This window comes from Amblyomma maculatum, chromosome 4 (assembly GCF_055883805.1).
Source record: "Amblyomma maculatum isolate TAMU_Amacu chromosome 4, ASM5588380v1, whole genome shotgun sequence".
Classification (NCBI taxonomy): domain Eukaryota; kingdom Metazoa; phylum Arthropoda; class Arachnida; order Ixodida; family Ixodidae; genus Amblyomma; species Amblyomma maculatum.
This window is the reverse complement of record NC_139347.1, coordinates 52,344,386-52,371,984: the sequence shown is the minus strand read 5'-3', so window position 1 is coordinate 52,371,984 and position 27,599 is coordinate 52,344,386. Positions and strand designations below refer to the sequence as shown.

The 27,599-nt window shown below is 43.9% G+C and overlaps 1 protein-coding gene across 1 annotated transcript in view; it reads left to right on the top strand.

Moving 5' to 3' along the window:
- The first annotated feature begins 1,161 nt into the window (after window positions 1-1,161).
- Window positions 1,162-27,599, top strand: part of nompC (no mechanoreceptor potential C) — a 110,914-nt gene continuing 84,476 nt past the window's right edge. The window contains exon 1 of the mRNA XM_084601436.1: window positions 1,162-1,259. Within this exon, the coding sequence (XP_084457562.1) occupies window positions 1,179-1,259 (81 nt within the window). The 5' untranslated portion in view covers window positions 1,162-1,178. The remainder of the gene's footprint in view (window positions 1,260-27,599) is intronic.

The following is a 27,599-nucleotide window of genomic DNA, read 5'->3' as shown; positions in this document are numbered from 1 at the left end:
ACGCAAAGCTTCTGCACAACAGGCTTTCTTTGTCTAAACCAAACGCCCATCAGGATTCTTCTGATCCGTCGCTAGCAGAGTCCGGTAGTGGGCAGCCTCCTCCAGACTCCTCTACCGCGGCACCTTCCATGGACTTGCTGTTCGCCGATTCTCCGGATTCCATGGCGGAAGAGGAGGCTTCCGCGGATGCGGGCGAGAAGAAGGAGGCCGCCGCTGAAGATGCGGCGGCGGCGGCCGCAAAGCCTCCCGAACAAGAGCGGCCCAAAGGAGCCACGTGGACGGGTACTACGGCGAACGCTGAACTCGCGCTGAAGATTTTGAACATGTCGAGGCGAGGAGACTGGCTCGGCGTGGACGCTTTGCTCAAGCACGTTGAGAAAGGAGACCTTCCTGCTGACCTCGCTGACGAGGTAAGATCGCTTAATTTTTTATTTTTCTATCAGACCCTCGCTAGCGCACCTTGTAGAGTTCCCTGGGTGAATCAGAAAGGTGCTTAATCGTCATATTGTTTCTTCTCAACCACGTACGAAACAAGGACATGTGATTTCGCTTTTAGTAGTGTTTTCTCCTGGTATAGTGCGCGTATAATAGTTTTTAAAATGTTTTCATTGACGTGCCGTGGTTGTCGTGTAGGACCGTGTCGACACAACTCTAATAGTCATGCACTAAAGCTGAAATTCTCCCTGGAGATTTCTCACTGGAGCTAAGCTCTCTATTACTGCCTTGGAAGCAATCACATGAGGTTCTCTTATCCATTAAGACTGATAATTGGTTCTGTTCTAGAGCTTACTATTTGTTTTGGAACAATGCATTTTTCCCCAAGAGACTGATAGACATTAAAACGTTAACGTTATATACTCTGTGACAAGATTTGAATCTTTACAGTGAATCTTTACAGATTTGAATCAGTCGTTGCAGAAACTTCAACGTTTCCAGTCTGGTAGGTTGTTCAAGCTTAAAGAAAAAGTTGACGTGATAGATCCTGGATGCAAAACAGCGGCAATCACCTCACTCAGCTTAAAATGCTGTTGTTGTTGTTGTTGTTTCATGCCTTTGGTTTTTGTTTTGTTTTTAACCATATTCAGAAAAACAGATCTCGTGTGTTTTTCTGCTAAACCTTGTTTTGGATTTTTTTTTCTCTCTCTTTGGCAACGCAGGCCACGGGATTTACTCCACTAATGTACGCCGTCAAAGACAGCCGTGTGGGATTGGCGGACAAGTTTATTGACCTTGGTGCCAATGTGAACGCCAAAGCAAAGGTAAGTAAGCTGCTGGAGATGCCTTCTTCGTGACTACCATGATCGCGCGACGCTTCAAGATGCTCTATGCTCAAAACCTTCACAGGACTTAAATCACCATTGTGCGAAGCATTCTTTCGCTACGAAATGAACCACGTGCTCCCAACTCACAGTCACGCAGACTTTAAAGGTGGACGACCATTATCGTTCAGGTGGTTTTATGCTTGTTTATCATTTGGACTGCCTGAGCACTTTGTGTCAGGTCAATATTTGAGTTTTCTCAACTTAAATAACTTAATTCAGATTTGTAGCGTTAATAATACTGCGATAGAGTCAGCGGTTTGCGTATTTCGACGCTAGTTCGTCTTTTTTTTTTTTTAGTAACGTTGTTTATTGTCCCAGGGCATAATGGAATATGTAAAAAGCAAACCACTTTAAGCTCAGTAGAATGTAAAAAGTTTCTTATATATAGGTAACATATTATTGTCGACGCTGGTTCGTCTAGATCGTCGACAATAATATGTCACCTATATATAAGCAACATTTTATATTCTACTGAGCTTAACGTTCCCATTATTCTGGTCACAAAGTTCACCCATTTACTTTCGTGACGTGCATTCAGAGGAATATCATCGGGATCTAGAAATTATTCAATAAATTTTCAATTTTCTCCTTTCTCTGTGGTTTACAGAACAAAGCCGTGAGCATACACTACGATAGTCCACAGACGCCGTAGTTGCTTCTCATCTCTTCGATTCTATACATATGCACAGCACCATATTCGCGTGGACGCAGACCTTGCTGATAATACTTACTCCCGGTACTAAAAGTTCGTGTGGAAGAATTTCTTTATTGGCCAAACCACTAACGTTAAAATTCTTACGCATTGTTTAGAAAGACGCAAAAATAGAAAAACAGGTAAAAAAATATGCTTCACCAGCAAGAAAAACGAGATTATTCCGCCGACTGCAATAGCAGTTGCCTCACAAAAATAAACAATCGAAGAACACAGTGATTAAGGGAGGGAGACAACTTGGCCAGGTGACAAACGTCATCAGAAGAAGGAGCCGCTTGTACGCTTCGCCATAGATTCGCCTGGTCTTAGCTTCGGCGGGGTTTCTCTTGATATGAGCTATTTATTACATTTCCAAGGACCTGTCTTTAACGCTACGTTAACAGTACGAAAATGGTTCTTTAATTATGCCGAGGTTGTCTCTTAGGTCAAGGTTTTTGTTTTTATTATTTTGGCACATTGCCATTAAGTACCACACATCAAGGAAACTAGTCCGAGAATCTCTTCCGCGACAAACGTCTGTGGTTCAACTCCAACGTCGTCCGATCTAGACGTCCTTCATATATAATGGTTATATGTGAGCCGCAAATGCACTGCAACTGATCGTACGTCTTCCAATGCCAGATTTGAGTGAGCCAAGTGTGCGCTCGAAAGACTCCTTTTTTTACCTCTGGTTGCAGTGCTATATACTCACAATCTTGACCAGTGCATTAGATTCGCCCTAACCTGGTAACATCAACCAACAACGAGAGTTTGAGTCGTTACCTGATACTGCGAGCCTAAATGTATACTGACTTCGCGATGTATCGTAATGCTTGTCTTTTCCCCTCTACTTTTCCCTTCTACTTTTCCTTTTTTCATTTGGAAGGACGTATACGCAAGTGGCCGTCTCCGCTTTAGTGGCAATAAACCGTAGGAGGATGGCCGTCAATTTTGCCTACCTTTTGCCGGCAGGTGTCCTTTTAGGCGCAACAAGATAGGCTGGTTACTGCTTTTTAACTCTGGGGCGAATTCTAACAGTTATCGGCTCTGCCAGGTGAGCTACATTCTAGCTCGGGGTACCTATAACCACAGTCTGCAATGCCTAAAGCTGCGTTCTTCTAGAAGCTCTTTGATTTGATTTATAAAAGGTGTCGGTTTTGCAACTGAGTTCAACGGTTTAGACGATTTAGTGTTTTCAGGATACAGGCAGGATATAACTAGCAGAGCTATCAAAGCTAATAAACAAACGTAAAGTGTTCGACATAAGAAAGTATAATATGAAGAAAATTGAGCATGTCCTAAAGAGCGTCGGTGGCCTAAAAGTGATCGAGGAGAAATTAGGCATGTGCGAAATTCAGATGTATGCGCAAGAGATAATACCAACAATGTCATCTCTTGTAAATAAGAGGTAGTCAAAGTAGATGAGGCGCAGCCAATCTATACTGCCGCCGATGTAATTAGGACAATGATGACGGTAACAATAGTGCAGATCAATCAGACATTTCACCGGTAACAAAGAAAGAAATAAAAAAACATTTGAAGCAATGAAAAAAGGGAAACAGATGGGGAGGTTCAGGTAACTGCAGTTTTGTTTGAGGACAATGGAAAGATCGTGTTATAAAAACTGGCCACCCTGTATACGCCATGCTTCATGATTTTGCCAGTACCGGAATCTTAAAAGACCCTTGAAATCTTGAAAACCTGCAGACCAATCACCTTACTACTCGGTGCATGAAAAGTATTCAGTAGTATAATCGTTAGCAGAATCAGGACAACCTTAGACTGCAGTCAACCAAGGAATTAGACAAGCTTGCGTAAAGGCTACTCTACAATGGATCATATCCATGCTACCAACCAGGTGGTGCAAAAATACATGGAGTGTAACCAATCTCTAAAAGAGAATTAATTGATTAGGTGAAAACATTTGACTCAATCGAAATCTCAGCCATCATGCAAGCATTGCAAAATCAGGATGTTGATGAGCAATATGCGAAAGCACTGGTAGATATCCATAGTGGCTGTACAGCAGCCGTAGTCCTCCATAAAGAAATTGTCTGTGAATACAAACACGCAGGCATAACACTGACCCCCGACCCACATGGGATTCTCATGTTAACAATGTCGCATCAACCGCAAGTTATTTTTCACTAACAGACACCTCTAACTAGCACCGTATGAAACAGAGTTAGTTACACGTAAAACATTTGTCAGGCCAGTTCTATAATAAGCCAATGCAGTTTGGTTTTATTTCACTAACAATGATTACAAAATTTGAAGGAAAGCAAAGGTAGGTAGTCAAATGCATATTTAACTAAGACAGATTAACAGACTCACCAATGCAACTATCAAACACGCAGGACATCTAACCCTTCAAAACAGCGAAAAACTAGCGCGCCTTAAAACGATGTATCAACTCATGCACAATCAGTTAAATGTCGAACTTCAATATGTATATCAAGATCACATATGGGACAAACACATTATAACACACTAAAAGAGTTTTCATTCCGTGCTCACTATTTCAGGTATTCGTACTTACTTTGTGCTATACACGAATGGAACATTATGAACGCGTCCATTGTTAGTATAGTTCAACATTAAATTCTTTCATCCCGTTTACTGAAAATGAACTACTAACACCTCAGTAACTATTGTGTATTTATGTCATTGCGAATTTGTACCTACCTTTCCTGTTCCTCTTACCTCCGACCTACATGGGATTCTCATGTTAACAATGTTGCATCAACCGCAAGTTACTTTTCACTAACAGACACCTCAAACTAGCACCATATGAAACAAAGTTAGCGACACATAAAACATTTGTCAGGCCAGTTCTACAATATGCCAATGCAGTTTGGTTTCCTTCCACTAACAATGATTAAAAAATTTGAAGGAAAGCATAGGTAGGTAGTCAGATGTATATTTAACTAAGACAAAATAACCGACTCACCAACCCAACTATTAAACACGCAGGACTTCTAACCCTTCAAAACAGAGCAGAACTAGCGCGCCTTAATACGATGTATCAATTCATGCACAATCCGTTAAGTGTCGGCACTTCAATCACTTCAATATATATATCAAAATAACAAATGGGACAAACACAATATAACACACTATTGCCGCAGTTGATACTCTCCGAAGTGGAATAATTGTTTAGTCTGGTTTTGTATTTGACAAATGCAAATTTTCATCATGTTATGTTACTGTACAATTTTTTTTTTCCTTTCCGTGTTTTGTGTGCCATATGCTGTTGTTTCTTTTTGAGTGTACAGTGTACACTGTTCCTTTTTTTTAGGTTTTACTCCAGTATGCTGTTTGCTGTTTACCACGTTTGCTGTAATGTTCTGTTATCGTTTGTTTTCCGTGTTGCGCGCCGCTGTGAACTGTATGGGGAACTGTGACCCCGTCAGGCCTAACCGCCTTTTGTCGCAGTTCCTTCTTTCATTTTTTGAAAGAGAAATAAAGAATATCTGAATATCTGTAAAAAAGTCTTCATTCCGTGTTCACATTTTCAGGTATTTGTACTTTCTTTGTGCTATACACGAATGGAACATTGTGAAGACGTTCATTGTTAGTATTCCAAAATTAAATTCTTTCATCCCACTTACTGAAAATTAACTACTAACACTTCAGTAATTATTGTGCTTTTATGTAATTTCGAATTTCTACCTACCTTTTGTGTTCCTCTTGTGGTATAACTATTTCTCCTGCCCGATTCTTGTCATATGCTTCTTATTATTGTTTAACTCCTATACGTGTTTCGCAGATGTATAATTTTGTGTATTGTATTGATATGTACTTCGATTAATCATCCCTGCTATATTTGTATATCATTGTAACTTTAAATGCCCTCCCTGTTGCCATGTCTGACGGGATTGGCAGTTTCAGATAATTATAATGAATATAAATAGAAAAAAAATTATCATAACAAAAAGTGTTAGGATAACAGACACAATATTCCCAGTACTATTGACTGCTTGTTTAAGAACCCGTCACACTACGTCGACGGTCGGCGCTGCGTCGCAAGACGGCTGTCAGCCGACAGTTTCCGAACTGCTATGCCACACTAGCGAGACAACCTCAGAAACGTCACGCTGGCTCTGCCCTCTCGTTCTCGATGTCGTTCTATTGTCATTATATATTATTCGTTTTCTTAATCATTTCACTTTTCTGCCATTCGGAATTCTCGCTTTTGTTTAGAGTTACTCTCTCTTTATTCTACTCGGTTTAATCACATTATTGCTGCGTAGCATAGGCAAGGAAGCTATATTTGTAATTCTTTTTCATAAATCCGACCTTACCAAAACAAGCGATGCCTCCCAGTATTTCAAGGCAGCGGTTGCTGGGTGAGAAAATGAGAAAAACGATCTTCAAAAAATAAAAGCAGTCGAGCCAAGTAAGCAGCAGGGATATTTCAAAAAAGCGGAAGATTGAAGACAAGTTGCCCTCTTTGCGGGCTCGAACCTGTGACCTTCCGTTTCATAGCTAAGCCTAACAGGGACTTTCACACTTCTAGATATGGTCTTAGCTGATATTCTGTCTTTGTGTTAAAATTGCACAGGCAGTATGGAACGATAGGAGTTCACCGCTTAACTCTATGTAGACTGTCCTGCTTGCTGAGAATAAACTACTGTTATTTCAAACTTGCCGTGCGGTGCAGTAGCAGGTAGAACCTTCAGCGGATTCCACAGGGAGGGCCGGATCTGTTATAAATGCAAGTCCTGCTCTCTTCGTGTACACAATTCTTGAAAGACTCTAAATTATGCGACGAAAATTTCTTTCATGGTGCGTAACTCATCATTGAAGTTGGCTTTGAAAAGTAGCGACAAGTATAATTTCGCATGGCTGCAAATTAATCTGTTCCGAAGTGCACGAAGATCGCCAGCTCTAATTACTAAGCTGGCTCCAGGGAAATAATCGCTTCTTGGTCATTTCTTTGTCACCTAATTTGTTCATTTCGCGCTGTTCTGTGAACTTCGGGAGCAAGGAAAGGGGGAAGGGAAGGGCCGCGGCTTCGACGCGCACTGCTGCACTTTCCTCGCCCCAACTGGAAAATGCTGCCGTTTACATTTTGCACTCATTTCACCCCTCGTATTTTTGCGGCTCGCGCTCACGTATAGTTCAGTATTATGTTGCAATTATACTTTAATATATATTAGTGCCTAAAGGCATTCGCCGTCGACAATGTCTACAGAATTGCCTTCGCGTTTCGATAATGTTTTCGCTCGGCTGCCGATCGGCCTATCGCGAAGACCTGGCCACAATTGGTAGGCTGATTCTGTCGACGTCCCCGGCCCCAAATCCTGTCACGATATATGAAATCTCGTGTTCATCGTGTTGGTGTCGTTGTCGGCCTAGTGCGACAGCTTGGTCTACCGCAGACGCGGAGTGCCGTCGAGTTGTCCGACGTCGGCTCGTCATCGGGTCTAAGTCGGCGTTGTATTGTGTTGTGCTGGTGTGATAGGCCCTTATTATAAGAAGTATTCAGAGATCAAGTTTGGCAACAGTTCAGGATAAAGGAATAAATATTGACGAAGAATACTCAATAATCTGCTATTCGCTGATGGCATTGCCTTCCTATATAACAGTACGAATTGCAACAGGTGATTAAGGATCTAGACGGGAAAAGCAAATTGCTAGAACTACGATTAATATACAGAGGACTAAACTGCTCTGCTTAGGACAGGTAGCGGCCGCGTATCCGGATTACGAAAGAGGAAGTAACAGCAACCAGTGAATAAGGTTGTAATGGTGCGCATTTGTCACGTATTTCCAGATTATGCATAGCAGCTTAACTCCCTCAAGAAAGTTTTAACAGTTATATTTCATCTGCGTTCATCTATGGGGGCAGAAACGGGAAGGCTGACGAAAAGCACTTAACCTAAATTGATGACAGCATAAAGAACTACAGAACCGAAAATAATAGTCGTAACATTAAGAGATAGAACGTGGCCTAATGACATTGTAGTCGAAATCAAGAAGAAATGGCCACGGGCAGGATGTGCCGTGCGAAGACAAGCTGATGGATGGTCACTAAAGGTTAAGTTAGGTGGATGTAAAAGATTTTGAAGTTTTGGGGGATTATGTTGATACAGCCGGCCCAAGACCGGGTTAATTAGATGAATATGAAAGATTCCCTTGCCCCATCATTGGGTTTATCCAGACTGCTGGCAGAGTTGTAGGTAATCGATTGCTTTTATTTACGTATAGCTACGTGTAATTCTGCAATCTTTTTATTACGTTCCAGATGGTAACGTTCCGGGTAATTAAATTACTATTTTCTGTAATCTATTACCGGTAATCAATTACTTCTTTGCTAAAAATACTACGGGGGCGAATTGCGTCCACGACGATGTAATTACATCTAACTGTTCAACCGCGTGACGGTGCACACGATTTCTAGCGTGTTGAAACTCCAGCAGCTTTTGGCCGAAGAACTGTATCAGCCTTGTTCTTGTTCCACAGCAGAAGTGCGCCTGTTGTTTCTAAGAAAACACATACGATTTCTCAGTTTTTCGGCGCTCTTACTTGCAGCTCCTTTTTACAGCGCCTACAATAATGAACGGTGCTTTTTAGATGACATAGGCACTGCCATCGCAGCATTGCGCAAGGTGTTCATATTGTATAGAAAAGCCCTTCCCTCTAGCACTTACATCAAAAAGAGTTTTCAGTGTAGCGACTGATCTCTTCATGAAAAAAACGTTGCAAAATCAGGTGCGATAACTTTAGAAAAACTCGTGTTCAAAAACAAGATGTAAAAAAAAGTTTCATACAAGTCACACTTGTTTGTAGAAGTTTGATCTGGTTTGTGTTACGGCAATAAAGCTCGAAGAAAAGTAACGCAGTAGTAATCGATTCCTATCTTGTACGCTGTGAAAAGAAATGTACCTGAAATTTCAGGAATTTTTAAGAAAAACTCCTGTTCCCATACAGAAATTATATGTTATACTCCATTATCAAGAACACGTTGACGAAAAAAATTAGTTGTGGTTTAGCTCCGGTAAACCATAGTTGAATTGCGAAAGCAACGGAGGAAGCTTCTTTTGCCTGCTACATTATTCCCCTATCACGTCCTATCTGTGTAAGGTGCTATACATTATTGGGGACACTTAAGCTCATCCTTTAAGTGTATGACACGAGAGCATAAGCTGCCAGCCCACATATAAAGTCACGCTTCAACCAAGCCGTATGGACGTGCCTGCGTGTCGTAGGGGTAACGAGAATGCAAACGGTTCTGGCAGGCTCATTCTGATATCACCCTCCCATATGAGAGGAGCGACCCGAGTTGGTAGCTCCTGCCCGTGGCGTGGGGGTAACGTGAATTCAAATGTCATGGCAGGCTGGTTTTTTATGCGGAGACCGTAGCGATGCCTCTTTACAGCGTAGCTGCCTGTTCAGGACGTAGCTGCGGCCACCCGAGGTCTCGCTTTGGCTGTCGTAGATATTGCTTTCGCAATAAAAACAATAATTATCTGTTTTTAGAGCCAATACCTGACACATCTGTGGACGATTGATCCTGTGGGCATGTGCCAAAACTTTTATTTAAGACGTACAATTGCCTATTGTTCTGCCTGCTGAATGAAGAGCAGATGCGTGCTAAATGGGAATCAAAGTTTTATTAGATCCCCGGATGTGCTGTCCGTAAACCCGCTGCGCCATAACCTTACTGGCGGCACATGAAAGTTCGTGATAGTGATACCTACGAGCATACAGTGGACTTGCAGAGGTGCCAGAAGTGGGCCCCTTCCATAGCAGTGCATGTTGTGCATGCCATTGTCCTATTCTTGCCGCTTCGGCGGCTAGCTATAGGCACGGCTGTTGCGAGGTCAACTTTGCGGGTGTCATCCAGTATCGACAATGTGGCTAGTAAGGCTTGAGCCTCAAATATGCTGTTAAACGACAGGAATCGTGTTAGCAGAAAATTATGTTCTACATATTTTTGCTGTTCTAGACAGAAAAACATGTGAAATACTGGTAGAATGAAAGTGGAGAAATTGAGATTATAAATTTGTGTTACATGCTACCAGAAAAACCACTGAACTGACAAAAACGTAAAAGTAGAAAACAGCAAACAGATCATTTTTGTTAATTTCACAGAACTTTTGTGTTCGTCGTAAACAGAAAACTTGTGAATTGACAGAATTAAAAACAGAAAATGCAGCAGACATTTTTCCTTCAGGAGAGCTGCCAGCAAAATATTTTCTTCGACCAAAAAAAAAAAAAAAGAGTTCATCAATATGTTTTTACTGAATTGACTGTGAATCGAAACACATTAAGAGAAAATGATTTCCGGCTTTGTCCTCGTGGTTTTCCCCCTTCATCTCACTTCTGCTGACGTCTACAGCTCATTGTACGATCATTGTACAGAGGCCAAGCAAGGGCTCCTCTTTCGGCGTTCCATTCCCGCCGCAAACTGGTCGGTCAGAGCCGGAAATGGCCTGCTAGACTTCGCGTGAGCATGCTGCAAACGATGGTTTTCTTTATGGCGCTTAGCTTCCCGAAGTGACTCAGTATATGAAGCCGTAATGGAGGGCTCCGAAAATTTTGACCACTTGGGTTTTTTTAACGTCTACTGACATCGCACAGTACACGGGAGCCTTGCACTTCGCCTTTATTGAAAAGCGGCCGCCGTAACCGGGATTTTATTCCGCATCCTTGGGTACAGTAGTAGAGAGCCATAATTACCGAGCTGAGCCGCATGCTGCAAACGATTTCTGCTCAAAAATTACCTACGTGCTAACACATGGGGAACTGAAATCTGATGTAGCGTTTATTGTTTATCTCGACAACTGATGCTAATCCAAAAACGCAATACTAAATAATTCCGGAAACCAGGCACGACGCCAAGACATTCGTAGTGTTGCGGCGGGAGAGTGGGAAAGAGGAGGGAAGGTAAGTGGGCGGAAGAACTTTGGTTACTCATCACGCCTATGTGCGATTGATTTTCCGGAGTACAGAATAAATAAAAAGAAACAAAATATATAACGTCAAGAGGGCTTAATTAATTCTCATGAAACTTGATCCCCGACTGAGAGAGCGCTCGGGCCAATTTTCTATGCTTCCCAGAAAGCGTTTCTGTTGGCGACCGCCACACCTCGCCTTCCCTTGCCTCCGTCACTGATATAAACACGACGTACAATTTGGATCATATTCACAACAGAGATGCCCTCGGCATAATTCGTAGTACGCAAGATGGCATCAAAGTTTTTTTTTTTTTTTTTTTTTTCTACGAACAAGTTAAAGTGCAGTGATGGCAAAACAAAATATACGTCTAGTTGCTAATCGAAAACATGAAGCACCCAGTAGCTTGAATTGCGACGCGTTCTGTTCTCTGTAGAGAGATAGCCATGCAGTTGTATGCTATAGCGTTTAGTTGTTTTATTTCTTTGGTTGACTTTATCTCCATTATAGTCAGCGTGGCTGTGTATACATCACGCCGAACATAATCCGTAGGTTATGGGAAAATCTCACCTGCGTCAGAGGTAACCTTGCCTGCTAATCTCATGATACAACCTTCATTCAGAAGAAAACAACCTAAAAGACAAACGCCTCTAAATATTTTGCTCCGCTTCGGGTTTTGCTCGCGTTCGTGGTTCTTTTCTTTTGGGGGAGGGGGCCAAGCTGCGTCTTGAAACGTCCAGCCTAGCAGTTCAGTGAGCAAGGTGAACCCTGAGCAGAGTTTAGGAAGCCGCAAGTAACAGCACCCAGATTCTCCTCTTACCCTCTCCTACCGGAACGAAAAAATGGCTCATCGCTATATCGTTACTCTCGCGGACAGCGAGACCAACTGTCAAGCATGGCGTCCGTTTGCGGAATACCAATTAGCTCCGTCCTTTCTCACACGCGCTCGGTGTAGGATCGTGAGCCTGAATCTTAGCTTACTGTCGTTTGTTTGTCGGCACCTCTGACCCCGAACCGCAATTTGTGGGAAACGCCCTTTCAGGATGGGGAGGGAGGATTCGCCTGTTCTGTGACGCTTCATTGTTTCGAGGGTCCACGTGCGCTGACGTTGGAGCAGGTCGGGGGTCAGGGGCGCTTTTATTGGAGCATGGAGTGTGTTGAGCACCCCGCAGCGCCGCCACCCCGCAGAATTCATTTTGGGAGCTTGTGTTTCTGTTTTTTTTTTTTTTTTTTTTGAGCACTAGATCGCATGGGCTTGTGTTTCTTAGCGAACGGGCGTGACTGGCATATAAATAAAAGTCTGACGAAGTGAACGGGCCTGAAAGAAAAAAAAATTAGTAAGAAAGAGTGCAGCCTGGCTGCTCTCTTTTTTCCTCCTCCACTTCTCGAGGACAGATAGAAGCTACTCAGAGCAGATGGAAAGCTGCACTCTATCTCATAGCTTTTGGCCATTGGCGAGTGCGTCAGGCTTTCCGCGATTATAAGAATGTATAGATGGAGCAAACTTAATTTGCATATGGACCTAACCATCTTGAATACATCTAAACGTGAACGAAGTGACTTGGATCGTCGCGGCTGTGTGCATTTTTCTTGTGGTTTTTATCTTACATACTCATTTGCAATGTAACAAATTAACCGAGGTAATACAAACAGCATTTCTCAAGGTCATTGTATTAACTATTTTCATAATAATGCTGCACGGCGGCAAGCAAGAGAACGGCACAACATGGGGACGTGGTGAAGGATAATTTTAATGGCTGGCCTAGCGCGAGGGCTCCTCTCGTGACACTGCCGATCTTCTTATTCGCAACACTTCCCGGGGCGACCAAGCGATCGTCCCGATTGGTTTGTTGAAGTTGATGGTGACGTGACGGTGTAGGTGTTCAAGAAAAGACAGGAGTGAATGATGCGCTTGCCATCACGATGGCGATGACCTCGATGATGCTTGGGCGATCCGCCTCCCCTGGAGCTCTTTGTTTCCCGACGGTAAATTTTACCGGTTAATTATTTCTTAGTCATCTGCAACAGTTCTTCGTACGACTGCCAAAATATTTTAAACCTAGCAATAAGAGACCGCTATTTATGAAAATAAATTCATATAAGAGAGGAAAAATTATATCGCCGATCGAGCATATATATAATTGTCACAAGAAATTCGGGGAAAAAAATCGACCTCAGTACTGGTGGCAAAATCTATTCGTACGAAAATGGTAGAAGACACGGTTGCAAGTTCATTGTCAATATTTTCTATGCGCGCTATAGGCCATAAAAAATCGCGCTTTCTGGGCAAGATGAAGGATGCATATTCATATTTTATCCACCGCATTATGTGTCCTCATGAAAACATCGCAGCTGGAAGCTTCGATTTTACGCTTTCAGGAGTTCGGTTCCAGTTCAGTCGTTCAGTCGTGTCCGACTATTCGTGACCCTATGGACCATGTCACGCCACGCTTTCCAGTCTCTCACTATCTTCCTAACATCACATAACTTCATCTGCAGTGCCTCGAAGATGCCATCTAACCATCGCGTTCGCTGCCTACCCCTTCTCCGGCGACACTCAACCTTTCCCAACATCAAATCTTTCTCCAGCGACTCCTCTCTTCTCATCAGATGACCAAAGTAGCTGAGCTTTAACATTAGAATTTGACCCTCCAATGAGCAGTCAAGGTTTATGGTCGACAATATAGACTGATTTGATCTTCTGGCAGTCCAAGGAACTCTCAAGAGCCTTCGCCAGCACCACAATTCAAACGCGTCAATTCTTCGGCGGTCAGCCTTTTTCACAGTCCAACTCTCGCATCCATACATCACAACTGGAAAGACCATAGTACGAGTTATACGGATCTTGGTCGGCAGACTAATGTCTCTGCTCTTTACTAGGCGGTCAAGGCTAACCATTGCTCTCTTTCCCAGAAGCAGGCGTCTCCTAATTTCATGGCTGCAGTCTCCATCCGAGGTAATCTTGGAGCCCAAGAAGAGAAAATCGTCACAGCTTCCACTTCTTGTCCATTGATGCTCCAGGACTTGATAGGGCAAGACGCCATGATCTTTGTCTTTTTAATGTTCAGTTTAAGCCCAAACTTCTCACTCTCTTCTTGTACGCGCATCAGAAGTCTTGAGTTCCACTTCACTTTCTGCCATTAAAGTGGTATCATCTGCATATCTAAGGTTGTTGATACGTTTTCCAGCAAACTTCACTCCAGCTGAAGACTCGTCTAGACCGGCCTTCCTCATGATGCACTCTGCATATAGGTTAAATAGGCAGGGCGACAGTATGCAGCCTTGTCTCACTCCTTTCTCAATCGGAAACCAATCAGTAAGACCATGCCCAGTTCTGACTGTGGCCTCTTGTCCTTCATACAGGTTCCTGAGGAGACAGATGAGGTGAATTGGAACTCCCATCTCTTGGAGAGCTTGCCACAATCTGCTGTGATCTACGCAGTCAAACGCTTTCGCATAATCAATAAAGCAGAAGTAGATGGGTTTTTGGAACTCTCTTGCTTTTTCCATGATCCAGCGAAGGTTGGCAATTTGGTCTCTAGTTCCTCTGCCCTTGCGAAACCCGGCTTGCACGTCCGGAAGCTCCCGATTCACATACTGCTGCAGCCTACCTTGGAGGATTTTCAACATCACCTTGCTAGCATGCGAAATAAGCGCTATCGTGCGGTAGTTGGAACAATCTTTGGTACTGCCTTTCTTTGGAATGGGGATGTAAACTGACCTCCTCCAATCGCGTGGCCACTGCAGGGTTGTCCAAATCTTCTGACATAATGTATGCAGAATGTTAACAGCGTCATGGTTGAGGTTTTGAAGCAACTCAGCTGGAATGCCATCAATTCCGCTAGCTTTGTTCTTAGCAAGGCTGGCTAAGGCCCATTCAACTTCACTCTTCAGGATGCCCGGCTCGAGATCAGTAATCACAACCGTCTTACGTTGGGTTTGCACATTCGGGTCCTTCTTGTACAGTTCTTCTGTGTATTCCTGCCACCTCTTCTTTATCTCTGAGGCTTCAGTGAGGTTCTTGCCTCGTTTGTCCTTTATCACGCCCAGCTTAGCACAGAGGCATCCTTTGATATCTTCGATTGTCTTATACAGAGCTCTTGTGTTCCTTAATTGGTCGTTGTCCTCAACTGCTTGACACTGTATGTTCTGGAAGGCATTCTTATCTTTCCTTGCTATTTTCTGAAAATCCGCATTGAGAACCTTGTATCTTTCTCTTTCCCCCATAACTTTTGCCACCCTCCTTTCCTCAGCTATTTGCAAAGCCTCTTCAGATAACCAGTTTGCTTTCTTGCATTTCTTTTGCTTTGGAACTACCTTAGTAGCAACTTCTTGTATTATATCACGAACGTCAGTCCACATCTCTTCGGACTCTCTGTCTTCTAGATCTAATTCTTGAAATCGATTTCTCACTTCCACAGCATATTCTAATGGAATTTGATCCAGATCATACTTGAAAGGCCTTCTAGGTTCAGGAGTTCGGACCAACTAGAATTGGAATCGCTTACCTGCAGCTGTGGTATGCCGCGACCTCTATGGACGCGTTTTACAAAAATTTTTGAAGGTGTTTTCTAAACATCGAACATGTGTCCCTTGTTGCATCGTGAGTCAGGCACGCTGTGACTATAAGCCGCCAAGGAATGCTGTCGCGTAGCACTATTACGGCAACTTTCAGTGTCCCCAAAATTTTTGTTGTAAAAATATTGTTGCGGGGCGGCAAGCCTGAAAACAAAGAGAAGACCTGATACCATGTGATGATTTGAATGAATATATATATATATATATATATATATATATATATATATACACAGGTCAACATAAATATCTAAGCAAGCGGAAGGTTGGACAGCCGTCGATGTAGCTCAGTTGGAAGAGCACTGGACGCGAAATTCGGAGATCGTGGGTTCGACTCCCACCATCGGCGCGTTGTTCTTCCTTCCGATTTGCATTTAATATTCTTTATCCTTCAAATCATCATAAGACTACTACTTGCAATGCCAACAACAAAAACATAAAAATGCAAATATTCCCAACGTTTGCCTTGGACTCGTAGACTGTTCGCTCCTTTAAATTCTATATTAACGAGCCCCTCATTTCCCCTTGAATTGTCTGCTTCTAACAATCTCTTCAAACAATCTCGCCTAAATGTGTCTATAACCAAACCAGATGACAAGCCTAAACAATCTCTAACTTGCGCAATTCCAGAAACTTCGCTCCCTTGGCCACTTTGTCGGTCGCTAGCCGGGAGACTCTCTGCAGGCTGGATAACAGCGTAACATTTTGATCCTCTTTTTCTAACATGATCATAGTAGAAGAAGCACTCGCATATAAATTCTAAAAAGGCAAAGGCAAATGTTTTAGTCACGAGGCATATCATAATTTTTCTAATATCCTCATAGTCGTTCTTTAATTCGCAAGTTAGTTCTGATTTTAATGTATGGTTTCAGCCAGTTTCCCTACATTCAATCGATTAAAATTTCAATTCGTTACCTCCTTAGCGTAAACGAAAGGAAGGTAACTAGGGCTTGCAGTTAGAGGATTAGCGATTCTGGCGTCTAACAGAATAGAAATTTTGTGGAGATTTCCAGAGAAATTAATAAAATATTGGTACTTGTAGAGGGCACAGATAAAAAATTATTTATTGCTTTAAAAGAGAGAGCGCAATGGGGCAGTATAATGGAAAGGCAAAGGGTTCAGCCAGGCAATGCCCGGTAGGGCGTCCTGCACGAAAAAGGTGGATAAGGGTTGCGAGACACAGAAGAGAAACTCAGTTCAATGCCCGCTAAGGAAAGCAATAGCCTTCCGAGCTAACGATAGCAGTTCCGCCATATACCGTCGTTTCTGTCGTTTAGCGTGTATTCATTGACTGGCAAAGGTAAGTGAAGTTATTTGCGACCGGGACAGACTTTTATCGCGAAGGAGAGCGATAACGCCATTCCCTCGCAGCTATGCATCGTTGGTGAAGTAATAAGAGAGGGTGATAGAGTAGGGGATGTAGATTCAATGAGATGAAAGAGATAGAAGGAAAAATCTCCTTATTATGGGGAAGTGTAACTTGCGCTTCTATGTGGAATGCCATCATAAATACGGCTGATAGAAAAATTATTCTGGAATATGCATGCTTTCACATATTACGTCTCCACCTTGTGAATGACTAAATGGTAGCAAGCATCTTAAGAAGAAAAGCAGCGCTTACATGCTGAGCATAGCGCCAAGATTGTAATGACACAAAAAGCTTCACAATCTGTTTATAATTTTGACAACGAGATGTGAGCATAATTTTACGTAATGCTGACCGCACTTTAGTGACATCAACTTTGATATGACACGGTGCAGCACGGTACGGTACCGTACGGTATGGTACGGTATGGTATGGTATGGTATGGTATGGTATGGTATGGTATGGTATGGTATGGTATGGTATGGTATGGTATGGTATGGTATGGTATGGCATGGCATGGCATGGTATGGTATGGTATGGTATGGTATGGTATGGTATGGTATGGTATGGTATGGTATGGTATGGTATGGTATGATATGGTATGGTATGGTATGGTATGGTATGGTATGGTATGGTATGGTATGGTATGGTATGGTATGGTATGGTATGGTGTGGTATGGGACTTTTTGAAAATTTTGCGAATACGACGCTTAGGAACACGTCCCAGAGAATATTTAACAAAGTGCTGAATTCACAAACTCACACACATTAAACATCAACTTGCCAACAGCGAGCTATGAATTGCCAACTACGGACTAAAACTAATAATGCTCATGTTGACCTTCCAGTCGATTGTCTTCCCTGACGCAGTACTGGAAACGAGTACGCCTATGGCATACTCTGTCGCCTAACTAGTAACGCCTTTCACGGGTAATCCGTTTCATATTTCACATTTCCGAACCGGTTGACCGAAAACGAAGGCCGCGTTTACCGAAGCAATCCGCGACCAATCGCCCGCTCGCAGCTCGAGTCCGGCTCCGGCCCAAGCACAGGGCGTGTCGCTCTGCTGCCCGACGATGTAGGTGTGCACACGGCGGAAAGCTCCCAGTTTGGCTCGCAGCTTCGAGCTGTGCTCAAAACCATTACGACGCCACAGCGGCGGAAAAATGTACAGCGTTTGGATCACGCTTCGCTGGTCTCGCGCTAGCCGCTGACCCAAGAGGCCGAGGTTCCCTGGCCACCCTTTCTATTTCATTCTTTCGCCGCGCCACTGCGCCGCATTGGTAGAGTTCGGGAGGTCCGTGGCAGAATTTTTAATGCTCCTTTTCCGGAATTGCGACCATAATAGCTTCGTACTGGGGCTTGTGTCGTTGTCCACCGGTACATGTGCTGCGTCTTATTAGCCACTCCGCTCGTCATTTGAGACGAGTAGGGATGAGTCACTACTCGTCTTATTTTTATTTTTTCAGAGTACATGTCATATTAAAAAAAAAAAAGCGTTGACGCGCTGATTTAAAAAAAAACTGATTTATTTATAGGAAGGGAAATGCACGGTAACTGTCTCGCTTGTTTTCTGTGGACACCGCAACCGCGCCGTAAGGGAAGGGAGGAAGGTGGAAGTGAAAGTGGAAAGAGAGAAAGAGGAGCCGTAATGGAGGGCTACGGAGTAATTTCGACCACCTGGGGATCTTTAACGTGCGCTGACATCGCACAGCACACGGACGCCTCTTCGTTTCGCCCCCATCGAAACGCAGCCGCCGAGGTCGGGTTCGAACCCGGGTACTCCGGCACAGTAATCGGGCGTCTTACCACTGCTCTCTGTTTCTTGGAAATGTGGCGGCGTGGAGAAAACTCTGTTAGCAAATCACAGATTCATTCTTTGAAGCTCTTAGCTTTTCGTTGTTTCAATTAAAACAACGAAAAATGCTTAACTTCATTTTTCCGAACGTAATTTAACATATCATACTCAAGCGCCTCATTAGGCTTTTGTTAAAAATAAAAGCATCATGAATTCCAGCAAGGAAAATCATCTGAATTAACACTTGTACAAATAAAAAAAATCACTACGGATATTTAGGATATCAAGGATAAGCTCTCCACCACTGGAATATATTTTAGATTTTTGTAAGGCCTTCGACTTCATCCAGCACCACATTTTGCTTAGGAAACACGATATATATGAAATTAGAGGCATTGCACTTCAAATTATGCGAAGTGACCTTGACTCGCGTTCTCATGTTGCACGCCTGCATGGCTATAAATCAAACTGAACTACAGTAAAATATGATGTACAGCAAGAGTCGATATTTGATCATTCGCTGTTCCTGATCTATATAAACGATAAAGTAAATATTACTCAAACCGAGTATATGGTATTATACGCAGATGATACAACTGCATTTTTCTCTAGAACCAATCTTAAACAACTTGAAAGCTGTGCTAAAACGTGATTTTTGCATCTTATTGTATTGCTGAACCTAAATAGCCTTGAACTGAACCAGGAAAAAAATAACAAAGTTTAGTCTCTTCTCTGCGAAAAACACGTCAATAGATTACAATATTTTAAGCTTCGCTACCACTTTTGCCACCACGAACGTGTCAGCTCTCAATACAGGCTCAAGCAACCATATAGGCAACACGCGAGTCAAGACAGCAAAAGTTATCGGTATGCTTTTTTGGCTTCGATATCTTTTACCTTTCCCGCTGAAAATACAGTTATTCTTCTCTATTATCCATTCTCGGATAAGTTGTTGTCTACTTATCTGGGGCACTTGTAACAAAACTGGCATAGAAAGGATACCAGTCCTGCAGTCAAATGCAGCTCGGTAGTTTTTCACTACAAAGAACGACACAAACAGTTGTTTGCACGGATCAGAGTAACATATAATTCCTATAATATTAATGTACAAATTCATACTATGTATGTTTATTTTTATCGAAATAAAAACAAGTTATATAATCCTTTTTAACACAGTAGTTGAACAGATATACTGGCTACAGCTTGGACCAGGCATAATTTTTCTCCAATAGTCCTCGTACTATCCACGGAACATAACCAATAGGGTACCAAAAAACGTTATTGAGTAATGCTTATCTATATCTGATAGATTCTGCTAAAGATATACGCCTAGTAGTTTTGAAAAGATCATTTCGTCTTTTCTTTGTGCGTAAAGTTGTCTCACAATGACAAAATGCATATTTCCTGATCCGTTTTATGTGCTGCTATGTATGCAATTAGGTAAAACTTTTGTATTATATTCCTATACAGTACTGATGTCTGCATTTATTTACAACAGCTGTTTAATCATATTGTTGCTGTTGTGTAAATTACAGTAAAGACGGAGGAAACAACGCCGTATTAAGCGTCGGGAATGTCCTGGGCCAAGGTCAGCAATGCGAACTCGTCTTTCAGCTGGTCTAAGGCTTTCCTAGCCCGCTCCTTTGGGGTAGAAGTGTGTCGAAAGTAAGGTGACTGAATTGCAACAGGGCACGAAAACATGCAGTGTTCTAAGTTTGCGTAGGGTTCAGGAAAGTTCGGGCTTGCGGGGCAACGTCTGATGCGGTAGAATAACGATCGGGCAGAAGAAGTAAGGAAGTTCGAGTTTTCCTGTTATAAATTATAATACCGCTTCTGCTTCTGTACCCATGCGAGGTCAATATCCAGTCAGGAGGTTCAGCACCTCCTTTTGTGCGCCAATGCCTGTATGTTAATGGCCCGAAGAAGCCAATAAACGAATGTTCTTGTAGGGATCGCCAAGAGTCAGGAGACAAGACGTTACGTATGCTTTTGAGGCTCAAATAAACCCGTTCTTTTTTATATAAAAATGCAGCTCTTCAAAGAAAGAGAGGTAAACGAATTGGACAGCACGTGAGCTGTCCGTATCTTTTAAGCGCTGCGCCTTTTTTCATCACGAAAAACCAATTCATCCAAATACACACCCTGACTGATTATTTCGCTCAGCTTCATGGCCACATGCACCTCGCCCTTGTTCCTGTCTCACGTGGCATCAGAAAGTAAGAGGCATGTTACCCGCGCGGCGGGCAACATGGTATAATGTGGAGGCAGAAAGGTCACAAGAGTAGTTCGGCCTCCTTCATATGCACGTGAGTACGTACCCATGACACACACAAAAATGCACAGTAACGGTCCTAGTGGATTACGGAAAAATGGAAGAATGTTCAACTGAATGTCTGGTCCTGCTACCGGATGCGGAGATTGCCAAACCGTCCCTCACTGCAATTCAAGGCACAGCCGCTGTGTGTAACCAAGGGAGACGCAGGTGATTAAAACAATTTCACATTCATATGCACGTGAGTACGTACCCATGACACACACAAAAATGCACAGTAACGGTCCTAGTGGATTACGGAAAAATGGAAGAATGTTCAACTGAATGTCTGGTCCTGCTACCGGATGCGGAGATTGCCAAACTGTCCCTCACTGCAATTCAAGGCACAGCCGCTGTGTGTAACCAAGGGAGACGCAGGTGATTAAAACAATTTCACATTCATATGCACGTGAGTACGTACCCATGACACACACAAAAATGCACAGTAACGGTCCTAGTGGGTTACGGAAAAATGGAAGAATGTTCAACTGAATGTCTGGTCCTGCTACCGGATGCGGATATTGCCAAACCGTCCCTCACTGCAATTCAAGGCACAGCCGCTGTGTGTAACCAAGGGAGACGCAGGTGATTAAAACAATTTCACATTCATATGCACGTGAGTACTTACCCATGACACACACAAAAATGCACAGTAACGGTCCTAGTGGATTACGGAAAAATGGAAGAATGTTCAACTGAATGTCTGGTCCTGCTACCGGATGTGGAGATTGCCAAACCGTCCCTCACTGCAGTTCAAGGCACAGCCGCTGTGTGTAACCAAGGGAGACGCAGGTGATTAAAACAATTTCACATTCATATGCATGTGAGTACGTACCCATGACACACACAAAAATGCACAGTAACGGTCCTAGTGGATTACGGAAAAATGGAAGAATGTTCAACTGAATGTCTGGTCCTGCTACCGGATGCGGAGATTGCCAAACCGTCCCTCACTGCAATTCAAGGCACAGCCGCTGTGTGTAACCAAGGGAGACGCAGGTGATTAAAACAATTTCACATTCATATGCACGTGAGTACGTACCCATGACACACACAAAAATGCACAGTAACGGTCCTAGTGGATTACGGAAAAATGGAAGAATGTTCAACTGAATGTCTGGTCCTGCTACCGGATGCGGAGATTGCCAAACCGTCCCTCACTGCAATTCAAGGCACAGCCGCTGTGTGTAACCAAGGGAGACGCAGGTGATTAAAACAATTTCACATTCATATGCACGTACGTACCCATGACACACACAAAAATGCACAGTAACGGTCCTAGTGGATTACGGAAAAATGGAAGAATGTTCAACTGAATGTCTGGTCCTGCTACCGGATGCGGAGATTGCCAAACCGTCCCTCACTGCAATTCAAGGCACAGCCGCTGTGTGTAACCAAGGGAGACGCAGGTGATTAAAACAATTTCACATTCATATGCACGTGAGTACGTACCCATGACACACACAAAAATGCACAGTAACGGTCCTAGTGGATTACGGAAAAATGGAAGAATGTTCAACTGAATGTCTGGTCCTGCTACCGGATGCGGATATTGCCAAACCGTCCCTCACTGCAATTCAAGGCACAGCCGCTGTGTGTAACCAAGGGAGACGCAGGTGATTAAAACAATTTCACATTCATATGCACGTGAGTACTTACCCATGACACACACAAAAATGTACAGTAACGGTCCTAGTGGATTACGGAAAAATGGAAGAATGTTCAACTGAATGTCTGGTCCTGCTACCGGATGCGGAGATTGCCAATCCGTCCCTCACTGCAATTCAAGGCACAGCCGCTGTGTGTAAGCAAGGGAGACGCGGGTGATTAAAACAATTTCTCATTCATATGCACGTGAGTACGTACCCATGACACACACAAAAATGCACAGTAACGGTCCTAGTGGATTACGGAAAAATGGAAGAATGTTCAACTGAATGTCTGGTCCTGCTACCGGATGCGGAGATTGCCAAACCGTCCCTCACTGCAATTCAAGGCACAGCCGCTGTTTGTAACCAAGGGAGACGCAGGTGATTAAAACAATTTCACACGGACACCTATTTACATCATGTTGGCAGTGCGACATCGCTTGGAGCTTGTGGGAATTCAACATTCCCCTCGCCTGCACGACGCAGCTAACACCCTCTCTCTCCACTTCACGGGGAGCCCTCATCTTTCCCCTCCTGGCCTCCTTCCCACGAAGCTGTGGCGGAGAGGGTGGGCGTGAGAGAACTGGCGTAGCACGCCGGGCGGCCCCTCTTTCCCCCTCCCCTTTCATCTCGATTCTCGAGGAACCGCATCTGCATCTTGAGAGATGCAGATGCGGTTTTATTTTCGGATTATTTTCGACTCGCAAGGAGCCTGTCGGAACGTCGAGGAAGACTGGGCTTCATACTTAGCCTACCGACTACTTCAAAATTGCACCTACACCGGGGACCCCGCTTACCGGAAAATAGTATGGGCTCCTGCTCATATGGATCTCGAGGAGAATGAGGCAGCCGACGCCGCCGCCCGCGCGCTCTCTTTCCGGGCTTCCCATCTCGACCCCCTAGATCAGGATCTCGAATTCGAACCCGCGTATTCTTTTAAAGACATTGTTCTTTATTATCAATCTTGTCATAGCCTTTACCCTCGCCCGAGTAAAGGTCTATCTAAGACGGAGGAGCGGCTTCTACTCCGTCTTTATACCAACACTCTGCTGTGCCCGGCAGCACTAAAACATTTTAATCCCTCCTTCACGGGCAGTTGTCCGCACTGTGCGGAAAAGTCTTCGGACATCTACCACATGGTGTGGGCTTGCCCATCCAACCCAGCTATTCCTCCTCACCCCAACCCCACTCGGGAGGACTGGGAGGCGACCCTGCTCGGCTGCTATGACCTGCAGGCCCAAAAGGCCTTGGTCGAGCGCGCCCGGGCAGCGGCCGACGCCACTAGAGTCCCGTACTAAGTACCCCACCCAGTATCTGTAAGGGCTGGATGTTCATAGATCCATCCACCCCTTTTTGACCAATAAACGTTTGTCACCACCACCATCACCGTAAGAACCCCCACAACCTGTTGAGGCCTTTACATCGTCTTTTGTGCAATTCTACCATGGCTGTGTTTTCGAACCCCTCTATCTGCATACACTCAGACGTCTCTTCAGCCCGTTTATCCGGGGTTTAGATGATTCCATAAATGTCTGTATAGGTGGCAGCAAGAGCACGACGAATATATATCGAAACCTACCGTATATGTGACATCCTTCCAGCTAATGAATAAATTTATTAATATATATATATATTTTTTTTTTTTTTCACTATGACCATTGCAGTGTCATTGCATTAAAACTCTCTAGACCCCTATATTGAAGTGCAGCTGGACAGTCGGGGCCGAGCAGTGGCGTATCCAATAAATGTTTTCGGGTGCACGAGGCTCGGGACAAATTAGAAACAGAATAGAAGAAAAAATTTGTAGGGAGGTTGTTTTCTGTATGCCGGAGCGAGCATTAAAGGGGCGATGACAGGGTCGTTCTATATATTGCCGTTTTATACTTCTGTGAATAATATGCACGTCTATGATTCTACTCGCAAAGTTTTAGCGACTAGCACGCGAAGCCTATTACAAGAAAACGCGATAGAAATCAGAATCGAGAAGCTCCTCCCACCGAGAGCGACCGCCATTATATGTCACAAGAGGATACGCGACGGTGCGTGGTCTGCAATGCAGGCTGCAATATCGATTGGCCACCGTCTCTCTTTCTTTTGTTGATGATTGAGACAGCGGTCGTCCTTCATGCAGAAGTGCTTGATGAAGATGTTATTGTCTTCAGCATAAGGCACGGTCAGATGTCAGTGGGCTGCACGGTTAGGTTGCTTAGCTTATCGACGCACTGATCTGTCGCATTACACAGGTGACGACGCCAGCACGACCAACGGTCGCCTGTAACACTAGTGTCAGGTATTCGGCCCCGCGACGCCGATGGATCGAACTGATCGGTGGATGGTCGCCCGGTCTGTTTTGGTCAGATCGGAGGCCGAGCGAGAACTTGACACCCGATGAGTTAACGGCTTTAACACCTGAGCTTGTCTGCAGCTTAACCGTGCTAGAAACAGACAAACAAGCAGCTATACTTAATATGTTCCCCCTTCTCGTCAGAAATGACCAGAAATCGACCCGTTCCGCGTCGAGTAGGCCTAGCGCTAGTACGCGGCGTTCTGTTCTGCAATTTCGGCGTGATTACAGAGCCCTCATTCACAAGCTTTAGCGGTTGCATGTGACCATCTGTGTAGTTCTGGCAGGCCCCAAATCAACGACTGCTTACATCAAAAAGCGCGTGCGCATTGAGCGGGAAGCGTCGATGTGACCCTGTCTGGCGAGCGCAGTCGGCAGATATCAGCGCCGCGCTTGTGAGTATACCCGTCGCAGGCTTCCGACGTAGCGCCCTTGCAGCGCATAGTTTGCGAACAAATAAGGTGCAGCCGCTGCGAAAAAAAAATTGGATATTTTTGGTATTGCTAGCTCGATCATCTTGCATGTTATGCCGTGCGAACGAACCGCATCTCATCATTAATCACAAAAGCTACGTAAACAAACACGCTGGGGCGCAGTCGTAATCCCCGAATCGGCGATTTCCTGTGGCAGTTTAGGGCTCATGCACTAATTATTAAATGGTGTGTATATTTACTGTGTTTGCGTTGAAGCAGTCATGAGGCATTTGTTGAACAAACACTATAGAAAAACGCAAGGGGAGGCCCGGAGTTGGTCGCAGTCGCACGCCCGGCTGCGGAGGAGGCGAGACGAAGACGGCGGCGTATGAGAGGCTCTTGTTCGGCGCGGCCAGTGAAGCGCATTCGAATCGCGTTGAGTTTTGCAATGACTGGACTGAAGCGGAGGCGGCGGCGCATGCTTTCGTGCGCTGGCCGTGGCCAGGCTGAACATATATAGATTTATAAAAATGCTTTATCAGCCGAAAATAATTGAGTTCAACTAACACGCGCACATAACAGCAAGTCAAGAGGTACCGCTTCATTCAAAAGTTTTGCCTGCCCCTCTATTATCGCAAGGTATGCTCTCGCATCAATGTATGCTTGTTTGGGATTTCCTCTTAGTTTTTGGGCCAAAAGAGCGACAAGCAATAGCTCAGCTATCAGGAACACAACGCTATCCCCTCCCCTGTTTCGCCACGCACACGGCACAAGAAAACGTTGGACATGTACGTGCCTTTTTATATGCAGGAGTGCTTGTTGCTAAACAAGCTAACTCTCATAACGTAAGAATAATATGCTTCTGATTGTATTCCTAATTAATACAGCATGAGCCCATCGATTTTGACCATGCTCGACAATCTCTAGACACAAGCCGAGAACAAGTTCAAGGATCACTAAGGTCGCATATTATAGTGAAGGCTTGTGAAAGAAAAAAGAATATGCGAATAAAATATTTTTGCTGAAGAAAAAAAAAAGCTCTCTGTGACCACCGTCCACGGCGTGCATGCAAGAGTGCAGGCGGCACCGCGAATAGCAGACGACATGGGGATGATAACTAGTTGTGACGTCAGTGGCCAATGGTTGCCAGACCAGAAAGCTTCGATATTAATAATAAAAAGTCATTTTAGATCTATATACTGCACCGAATGAGCTCAAATTTCAAAGATTTATAATTTAACGTGTGTTTAGGGAAATGCAATAATCAGTTTATGCTCAAATATTAGCTGTCATGACCCCTTTAACTCCACAAACTTTTTAAAAAGCACCGCATATGTGACTTTCCCAGTAAATGGGGATCTTACTTACTTTTATCGCGTTTATTCGGCCATTTGCCTCGGCTTCACTATTCGTAAGACACCGAGTCACTCTACGGACAACTGCGTGACTTAAACAATACCACCTTGAGGACTGCCCCAGCGGCAATCACAATATAGTATATGGTTTGGAATCGGTTGTTATCCCTTTATTTTTCCTCGCTAATGCTCCCGGAGCAAGCTTCCAAAAGAGCGAAAGATGCCTTATTCCTAACAAGCGTATTGAAATAAAAAAAAGATTAGCTGGGGTTTAGCTTTAGTTAAACCCGGTAGGTTGCGTAAGCAAAGCCGCCATAGCTTCTCTTTCTGTTCTTCTTCTTCTTCTTCTTCTTCTTCTTCTTCTTCTTCTTCTTCTTCTTCTTCTTCTTCTTCTTCTTCTTCTTCTTCTTCTTCTTCTTCTTCTTCTTCTTCTTCTTCTTCTTCTTTTCCTTCTCTTCCTCCTTCTCCTTCTTTATCTTCTTTTTCTCTATCTTCTTTTTCTTTTTCTCTATCTTCTTCTTCTTCTCTAAAGGTCAAAGGTCAAACGTGGCTACCGGCCAGGTTTACGTGACGGGATCTCGCTTAGCATTGCTTACGCAATAAAACTGCTTAGGCACTAAGGATGAAAACGATGGCATTTCGCTTCTTGCAGACAGTGTGACCAAGGGGCGTCGTGGAATCGCCATAAATCTGGCTTGTTTCGCTGAAGAAGCCTATTAACCAATCCAGCCTCTTTGAGGAGCCCAGCACTCTATGCAGCCCGCCAGGGATAAACGTTTTGTTCCCTCGACAACTATTGCCTTCCAGGAGTGTGAGCGCCATTAAAGGGGCTTAATACATTCGAGGCTTCGAGAAATAGCAGAAAGAACAA